At 35.9% G+C, this 10,062-nt stretch overlaps 1 protein-coding gene across 1 annotated transcript; it reads right to left on the bottom strand.

The window, feature by feature from the left end:
• Positions 1-6,739: 6,739 nt before the first annotated feature.
• LOC109237134 (beta-D-glucosyl crocetin beta-1,6-glucosyltransferase-like) lies at positions 6,740-8,378 on the bottom strand. The gene has a single exon (XM_019403399.1). The coding sequence runs from the start codon at positions 8,276-8,278 to the stop codon at positions 6,836-6,838; it is 1,443 nt and encodes a 480-aa protein (XP_019258944.1). The 5' UTR covers positions 8,279-8,378; the 3' UTR covers positions 6,740-6,835.
• Positions 8,379-10,062: the final 1,684 nt, after the last annotated feature.

Here is a 10,062-nt window from a genome sequence, read left to right on the forward strand (position 1 = left end):
GGGTGTGAACGAGTTGATTTGGATTGGTTCTAGAAAGAAATGAGACACTTAGTCTCTTTAAGGAAGGTTTGTTTTGGAAAAGTCAACCGGACGTTGACTTCTGTGTTAGAGGGCTCGGATATGAATTCCGATGATTCAGTTAGCTTCGGGGGATGATTTTTGACTTAGGAGTGTGATCGGAAGTAATTTTGGAGGTCCGGTGTAGAATTAGGCTTGAATTGGCGAAATTAGTATTTTGGCGAATTCCGATCGATAGGTGAGATTTTGATCTGAGGGTCGGAATGGAATTCCGAGAGTTGCAGTAGCTTCATTAGGTGATTTGAGATGTGTGTGCAAAATTTCAGGTCATTCGGAGGTGTTTTGGTTGGGTTTTTGATCAAATGCGTGTTTCGGAAGTTTTAGAAGAACTTAGGCTTGAATCCGATGTAATTTGATGGTTTTGGTATTTTTTGAGGTGTTTTGATGATTGGAGCAAGTTTGAATGATGTTTTAGGATGCGTTGCTGCTTTTGTTGAGGTCCCGGGCGGCTCGGGGTGATTTCAGATGGCTAACGGGAGGTTTTAACTTGGAAAAATATTGCAGAAATTCTGCAGTCAGTGCAGCAGGTTATTGGCCTTCGCGAACGCGTGTGGGCCATCGCGTTCGCGTAGAAGGAATTTGAGGGCCAGGATTTTTAACCTTCGCGTTCGCGTTGGAGGACTCGCGATCGCGGAGGGTTAGGTGATCAAGTTTCGCGTTCGCGGGAGAAGGTCCTCGTTCGCGTAAAGGAATTGGGTCCTAGGGCAGTTGCCCTTCGCGTTCGTGTGGAGATGTACGCGTTCGCGTAGGCTATTTTTGGTCAGAAGCAATTTTGTTCATCGCGAACGCGAGTGGACCCTCGCGTTCGCATAGAGTTAAATGTCAGCTGACAGAAGGATTTTATTAAATATTTCATCCGCGAACCAAGTCTTATTTCCATCATTTTTGAGCAACCTTGAGAGCTTTTGGACGGGAATTGAAGAGGATTTCGATGGGGATTGATTGGAGGTAAGTCCTATGAACTAAAAACACGTTTTTATTGTGAATTTAGACTGAAAAACCAAGGAAATAAGGAGTTAGAATGGAGGTTAGAGCTTGAAACTTAAGAGAGTTTAAATGGGGATTTGAGGGGTCATTTGGACTCCGATTTTGGTAATCTTTATATGTATAGACTCGTGGCGAGATAAGGAATCCGTTGATGTTAAATTTTCTGATTTTCGAGAAGTGGGTCCGGGGCTCGGGTTTTGCTAATTTCGAGATTTCAGCTATTTTTCGATTGTTTTCGCTTGGGTATTGTTCCATTGGTATATTGTGACGTATTCGTTGTGGTTTTGATCAGATTCGGTGCACGAGGAGGTCGATTCGAGAGGCAAGTGCATAGTGAACTAGGATTTTGGCCGGCTTGAGGTGAGTAATAGATGTAAATGCTGTTCTGAGGGTTTGAAACCCCGTGTTTGGACATCGTAGTGCTATATTGAGGTGACTTGCACGCCGGGTAGCGAGCGTGGGATAGAGCACCGTTGGGAATTGTGACTTGGTCCGTCTCGGTAGATGAACATACTGCGTATTTGACTGAAATTCACTTATTATTATTATTTTATTTGAGCTGCTTGCTATATTTGGGCTTCGTGCCAATCGATTAAATCCTTCAGGGATTGTTATTGCTGGTTTCTTACCATTTCTACATATCATTGAACTCAGTCCTAGAATTTAATACTGTTTTGCAAACTAAGCCGCTTTTCTCAAACTAGAAACTTAATTAATATTTTTAAATAAAGTTTGGGCTAAATATTTCTATATTAATGTGCCCGAGAGGCATATGTGATTTTGGACTGAGTATGGGATCAGGTTGCGCGCCGCAGCGGTATGATATTGATATTGATATGAGGCTGAGGGCCTAGTTGATGCCACGATATGGCTTATTATTGCGCTTGGGCCGTAAGGAGACCCTCCCGGAGTCTGCACACCCCCAGTGAGCGCCGTCGACGATAAATAAATGGAGCGGGCTGCACGCCGCAGCGGGTACTGGAGAGTACCGATCTATGTGTTGCATTTCATATTTTGATTTTCATTTACTTGTTTATCTGTTGTGATATTTCTATAACTGTTTTCATTGATTTATTGATTTTATGCTACTGGGTTTAAGTTGCTGTATTTATAGAATTACTTTGTGCCTATTCAGGATTTCTTATTCTCAGCCTTTATTTATGCTTATTACTCACTGGGTCGGAGTACTCACATTACTCCCTGCACCTTGCGTGCAGATCCAGGTACTACTGAGGCTGAGTGAGGACTTCTCTGCCTAGCATCATATTTGGGAGTTTCAAGGTAGCTGCATTTGACGTTCGCAGTCCTGATCTTCACTTCTATTATTTATTTTATTTCCGCATTTCTAGAGAACGATATGTAGTAGGTTGATACTCATGTATTAGAGGCTCAGACTTGGGACAACCGGATTCTTCGGGCTGTGTAGTTATTTTATATTTTGGGATTTTCGCATATTTAACTCTATTCTCGGATTTTAGTATTTTGACTTAGTAATTATCTGTGTTAATTAATTCATGAATTGGATAAAATGGTTAAGGTTATTTAGTTGGTCGGGCTTGCCTAGCAATGTGTTGGGCGCCGTCACGACCGGGGTTGGGGTCGTGACAATAAGAGTGTAAAATAAAACTAAGTAGTATATCATAATTCAAATTAAATAAAATATTACTTATAAATTTCAAATATAATTAAATAAGCATGCAATAATATTTAATTAAATCTGAATATTTGAGTATAGAAGATATAACGACTATATGTTTGTATTTGTATGTATCTACATTGAACACTAACTATATTCAATTTAAATAAGGTTAAAAGTCATTGATTTATTGGTCTAATACAATTTTGATAAATTAATAATTATCATAAGTATACTTAAACACTAAAAATTAAGAAGCTAATATAATTAAAATATGAGGATATAACAAATCTAAATATAATATCTCATAGAAAAAGAATTGTCAAGAAATATTTTTATTTCATGCAAATATTTGCTTTTATTCTATTTTGACGCAAATTATATATCTATTTTTTGTTTGCATAGTTAATTTTCTATTATTTATTTGTCATTTACTTTATTTGCATTTATTGATTTGTACTAAAGCATTTTATTTAAGTAACAAGTGAAAGAAAGAAAAATAGTATATAGAAAAAGTAAAACAACGACAAAGTCAAACCAAAACCTAACTTCAACCTCAAATCCTCTCCCTCTCAGCCGCCACTCCCTCCCAGCCGCCACTCCCTCCCCCGCTTTCTGATTTTCTTCTTCAACCATTGTCATATTTTCTGATTTTCTTCTTCAACCATTGTCATATCAGTGCCTTCTTTCTTCCCAATTATATTCATATCTCTATATTTTAAGGTTTTTAAATCTTCTTATTTCTATGTGACTTAGATTCTGGGTTAACTTTTACGGGTTCCAACAATTTGATATATATTATGTCTTATATTTTATATATAATTTTGCGAGGGAACTTGAAAATTACAAGGATGTAATGTTGGGATGAAGATCCTTTAAGAAGTTTTCTAAAAAGTTTACAGGTTTGTGTACTTGTGCTGTTGCTTTGAGTATTTACAATTTGTTATTTGTTAAAAAATCATGTAGAAGAATTATCAAGACATTATTTTTTCTTCGTGAAATTTTATTAATATTTTTACAAATTAAACTTGCATCTTTGTATTATAGTTTTTCTTGGGTTCGCTCATCTTTTTTGTGCTAATTGTTGTTTCTTTTGAATTTACAGGGTGCATCTAAATTCTTGAATGCAAGATTTGAAGCTATTTCTTCCTTGAATGCAATCGGGTGGCGACGTCTTGAATCCCCAAATCAAATACTTAGATTTTTTTTTTTGATGCGGAACCCTTAGAATTTTATAGATAAAGAAAAAATATCTAACCCAATGTACATAGTTTGTATTATTTTAGTTTGACAAGTATTTAAATTTGAGTTTATTGTTTAGCCTCCCAATAGCTAGTTTTTATTCTATAAACTTCATTATTTCTCTTGTAGAAGAGTTGTATGTATATTGAGTATGCATGAACGTTAGATATATAATTGTATATTTTAGAATTAACTTTTGGAATTATTGATATGTCAGTTTGTATGAAGTAATTGATATTCCGAGCTTATTATGTTTCTAATTTTTAATAAAATAAGATATGCATGGATATGGAATATTTGAAAATTTTAAAAATATTGGGGTGAAAAAAAAGGCTATAGCAGCATTTGTGACAGAAGCATTTATTGTCTAATTTAAAATGTAAATAGAAATTTAGTTAGAAAGTAAAATATAATAAAAAAAATTTAATCATGGATATTGGTGACCATTTGTAGCTACAAAATAATGAATTTGAAGCTAAACATAAAAACTACACTACGTGGCTAATATGTGAACACAACTACTTGTCAAAATTTTTGTGGCATAATAAATTTCACCTTTTGCCACAATATATCCCTTTGTGGCTAAAGTACAAAGGATAGCTACAAAGTTGGTTTGTTGTAGCAAAAGAATAAATTAATTAGCTACAGGTATAGATTTTTCGTGGCAAAATTTTTATCAATATAGCCACATCATAAAAATTCTTGTAGCAATATGTATTAATCCTTAGCCATGAAATATTAAAGTTTGTAGCTAACTTTTAGCTACGCTACATTTTGCTACGCATGCTACGGAAAAAATTATTGTAACTAAAGTGTTTAGCCACGGAATTTTCATATTTAGCTACGATATACTTCGTAGCTATATACTTGTTCCGAATCTCTGGTTCTTTGATATATAAGGAAGGGGAAGAGAAAGACGTATGCAGTAGGAAGCTTCATAAAGGGTGCACTTTATGGAGGTATGGTAGGAAGTACTGCACACCATATTCAACCAAAGGTAAATAGGTTAGCCGCTCTGCACAAGAGTACATGTTGGAAAAGGACATATCACTTGTCTTAGATATCAATAAGACATTTCAAAAGTTGGTACAGCTGGGAAGAGTGGAAACAAGACGTTAATTAGCTGATTCAGTTATTGTTAGTGTAAGGAATATTTATGAGCAGTTTAAGCCAGCAACACATATTTATTTATAGTAAATGTGTGTTTGATGTTAGGCTATAATTACCTATTTTAGTCGATTATTACACTCTAATTTACTGCACTTTAATTGAGTTTGAGCTTTAATCGCTAGTGTTTTGCATTAATTGTATGTTTTATGCCTTGTAGGAGTGATTCCGAGTTATATAGATGTTATGGAATGAATTCAAGTGATTTGGAGCTTTAAAATCTGAGTAAAAGCCCAAGGATACAAGCCGGGATCGCGTTTGGGGGTCAACGGATGATAGTTAGAGCAAACGAAGACTTCAGTAGGCAGATTGCGCACTGTCTAGTAAAATAGATATAACTTTTTGCTCAGAACTCCATTTTGGCTCCACAATATATGGTTGGAAAGCTAACTCAAAGGGCTACAACTTTTATGTTTTACGTTTTTCCAAAGGGTGAAAAGTGCGCGCCCAGATGCGCGATCACGCTAGTTTTAGCGCGCCCAGAAACAGAACACTTGTCAACTAGCGCGCCCAGATGCGCGTCCAGGTGCGCGCCCGCGCTAGTTAAGCCCGGGAAAAGTGTCCTTTTTCACATTGGAGAAGGTATAATTGTTTGGGCCCAACCCTACTTGGTATATATACATAGGAGAACGTTTTTGAGAGCAATTTTTGACGAAGGAAGAGCACAGAGCCGCCGTGGAGGCCGGGTTTCATCTTTTCTTCCACCAACTTGGTCTTTTTATGTTTCTTTGTATGATTTGTTGTTTTGCTACCATGTCTATGTGGAGCTAAATTCACGTTCTAGGGTTGTGGTTCTTTCATGACTATTGTTATTCGGATATTGATTTTGATTTTTTAGTTTATCATGTTGGTTTATTTATTCAATCCTGCACTTAATTATTTGATTGCTTGATCACCAATTGAATACTATCTACGAATCTAGAGTTGAACTCGAAAGTGGGAATTCTAGATTGCATATAGGATTGAGTAGAGCAAGTTCTTGAACCTAGGCCTCGGGGAACGGATTCGCGGTTAGGATAGACATATACCTAATTGCCTTGCTTGGTTGATTTACAGGAATTATAAATGCGTTCTTGTTGATTCTAACTCCATAGACATATAGGCGTTAGGTTAGCTTGAATAGGCGAGTAAGAACTCGACAGATTCTTATGAGCAATATTAACCCTGTCAACCAATAAACTAGATAAATTAGTTAGTTAATTCAATTGAAGAATACAATAGGAATGTTAGATAGCCCATAACCCTAGATCGTTTTCATTACATTGATATCATAAAAATCTGCTCTTCCTCTGTTCAAAGTTCATTATTTATATTTCTTTATTTAATTAGTTTAGAATCAAATATTTCTAGGTTTTATTCTTGTTTAGATAATTAGGATCGTCTAATTTAGTTAATAGTTAATCACAAGTCCTCGTGGGATCGACATCCGACTTTTAGTCACTTTATTACTTGACGACCGCGTATACTTGCGTGTGCGTTTGGCCGCAACAAGTTTTTGGCGCCGTTGCTGGGGACTTAGAAATTAACTATTCTACTAGATTGGATTTTTACTTTTTGCCTATTCAAGTTTTTATTTTTTTATTTTTATAGTAAATGTGTGTTGATAACAACAAAAGGGAAGACTGTTGATAAAACAGAAAAGAGGATCAAATGATCTATAAATAGAACCAGTTACATTACTTTTATTGAATAATGGTGATAACTCTTAGTAAATCCTATTGCTGATCATTTGTTGTTACAAAGTGCAACCAGCTCTTCCACCACTCCATCTATCTTTTCATCCCCTTTCGCATTCATCTTCTCACTCAGTTCTCTAGCATTCTTCCTCACAGCCTTCCCCATTTCATCCACTACCACCTTCCTTATCACCTTTGCGATCTCTTCACTTTGTAGATTCCCCTTCTCGTCCCTCATTGCTTCCATTCCGATCCCAATATATTCCACAAGCCTAGCATTCATCGGTTGGTCAACCTGCATTGGCATGGCAATTATGGGCACACCAAACTTCATACTTTCCATCAAAGAATTCCATCCACAGTGACTCACGAACCCTCCAATGCTTGAGTGTTGAAGAATTTTCGCTTGAGGAGCCCACCCTTCCAAAATCATTCCTCTTTCTCCTATCCTTTCAAGAAATCCTTCTGGTAATGCATCTTGAGTACTAATTCTTTCACCTTGTGGAAACCTAATCACCAAAATGAAGTTTACTTTGCTAAGCTCTAGCCCTTGAGCTACTGCATGTATTTTCTCCTTGGATAGAAAATACTCGCTCCCAAATGAAACAAACACAGTTGAACTTGTTTCTTTCTTGTCAAGCCATTGCATGATCTCCTCATGGCCATCTTGGTCAATGGATTCTTGAACTAGTGCACCAACCGGGACTACTTTCTTGGAAACCAAACTTGAAAGGTAATCCATATATTTCCCTTCAAAATCTCTGCAAGTTTTCACCAGAATAATATCGCGTGATCGCCTAAGAGCCTCGTCGAATGGGAACTTGTTACCTGGTAAGTACTCAAGAGCTTTCTTTATAGTAAGCATTTCATATTCGTGCAGGTAAATTTCAGGAAATGGGAACATTTCTCCTGGTTTATCATACATGTGGATGCCCAAAGCAACAACGGCCGCGCTAAAAGTAAGGAACTGCACAGCAGGAATGTTCACAGAGGAGGCACAATCAGCAGCCCATGGCAGATTAAAGTCATAAATGACCAAGTCTGGATTTAGAGTTTGTAATATTTTAGAAAAGTTTGGAGTGCTCATTTCAAAAGCTGTTTTGAGGGTCGAAATGAGATGGTGTGGAAGGCCATTGGTAGTGTGGTAATGAGGAGGAAGATTTGGCAAAGATGGAAGATGAATCTCAACTAATTTTATTGACTGAGAATATTTCTCTGTTACATTTTTCTTGATGGAGCTTAGATTTACAGGAGTGGAACACATGTAAATGTGGAAGTTTCTATTTGTGAGTTTCTTGGCTAGCTCTAGAAATGGACTTATGTGACCATGAGCTAGCCATGGTACCATGAGTATGCTAATGGTGTTTTTCTTGGCCTCCATTAACAACTCTCTCTCTCTCTCTCTCTCTGTGGTGGTTTGAAGCAAATATGATGATAATCTGTCTCTAGTATTTGCTGATGATATCTTGGTTGTGGGGTTGGTAATTAGCATGGTGAAATATATAGGACTAATATAATACTCCCTCCATTTCAATTTATGTGAACTTGTTTCTTTTTTAGTTCGTGCCAAAAAGAATGGCTTATTTTCATGTTTGGAAATAATTTATCTTTATGCAATAATTTATAGTTACCACAAGTTCAAAAGTATTCTTGTTTTCTTCTTGAAATTGAAACTGAAACGGAGGGTGTATATTGTATTGAGATTCTTTTCCCTCCTGTGAATATGACTTTATGGATACAAGTACTGTACTATTTTGAGTTGTTACGCAATTTTCCAAATTGACGAGACAAGTGCTTGGCTTCATCTAATTGGGACTTATGACCTGAGCTCAGATTTGCTTTTTGAATTATTGTTGCCTCTGTTCCTTTTATGTGACGTTGATTAAAATTGTCCAGTGAGACCTACAGACCGCAATTATTAGTGCCCCATTATCGAATGAGTTAAGTTGCACTAGCTTTGTATATAACTTAAATTCATATCGAATATATATTTACAAGTTTAAGACCCGCATAAAAATGGGTAGATATAATCGTAAAAACAGCATATGTATGTAATATTTTTTTGTGAAAAAGTTTCTTCGGTGTAAAAGGAAATATATACACACACATGCGAGTATGACATCAATATTTATATTAATTGAATTGCAGATGACATAACGAGTCTAACATATTTTAACGGTAATTTGCGGTTATTTAAGTTTTGAGTAATCGAGCTATACTCTATAGTTGGTTTTAGGTAATACTGAAGAATGAAGTTACAATCACATAAGTGTTTGGTTTCAATTTTAAGTGGAGGAGATCGCAAGCCGAATGGAATTTCTAATCAGTTTGTCCACTCATGCTAAAGGTGGACCTTGAGTTGGCAAGTCAGCAAAAACATAAAGAGGGCAATGATACCGACATAAAGATATTTTCTAGAAGAGGAGGTCGGCCAAGGGCATCATCGTCATTTCAAATATATTACTGTACTATTTGCTTATATACTAGGCTCAAAAGTTTGATTGTGTGGAAAAAAACTTAACTAAGGTGGTCCTAAGCTAAGCTATTGAATTCTTTAGGTGGACCCTACTTCACATTTAACTTTCACTATCTTCTTTAAATGCACTACTTGATTATTGTTATTAGTATTTTTGCAATAAGTGCTTTTAACTAAAAAAATTTATCTTTTTGGTAATTTTATAATTCAAGCGTTCATTTGATTAAAACTATGATAACATACATTTATATATAACTTTTTTTTGTATGATCATGAACGTTTACTTAGTATTACTAAACAAACGAAGTTAGGGGGAGGGTGCGCTGGGCGCCGGTGGTAGTTGTGGATTCATTGTATACTACTACTCGACTAGGATCCCTATAAGGATCACTCCTAGAACTACTACTATAAAGCTAGGATCCTTAAAACCATGGGTGCACTATTTGAAAGTAGTGAAGGATTTGTCATCCTTTGAACTTCCGGAGCTATTTGTGAACTCACGGATGACCGAGTAGTACTAGAACTTGGCTTACCATTTTTTGACTTGGTGAGAAATCTATCCATTTCAATGTTAAGAATTATCATCCATACAAAGTTAAACATTTACACTTTTACTCAATCTATCATAATTCAAATAGAATAGTATGATTCAAATCATAGAGTAGTTGGATTTAAGGGACACAAATCAATTGGTTACTATATTAGATCAGTTTTCTCATTCATTAGCTTCATATTATGATTCTTTTTTTGATTATTAGTAATTACTTTTTTTTTGGAGAATTCTTATTAGAAGTTCAAAC

The sequence above is a fragment of the Nicotiana attenuata genome, unplaced genomic scaffold (genome assembly GCF_001879085.1).
Source record: "Nicotiana attenuata strain UT unplaced genomic scaffold, NIATTr2, whole genome shotgun sequence".
Lineage (NCBI taxonomy): Eukaryota > Viridiplantae > Streptophyta > Magnoliopsida > Solanales > Solanaceae > Nicotiana > Nicotiana attenuata.

What these genes read in the sequence shown, in the direction of transcription:
- LOC109237134 (XM_019403399.1), bottom strand. Translation starts at nt 8,278, where the DNA reads ATGCTAATTACCAACCCCACAACCAAGATATCATCAGCAAATACTAGA.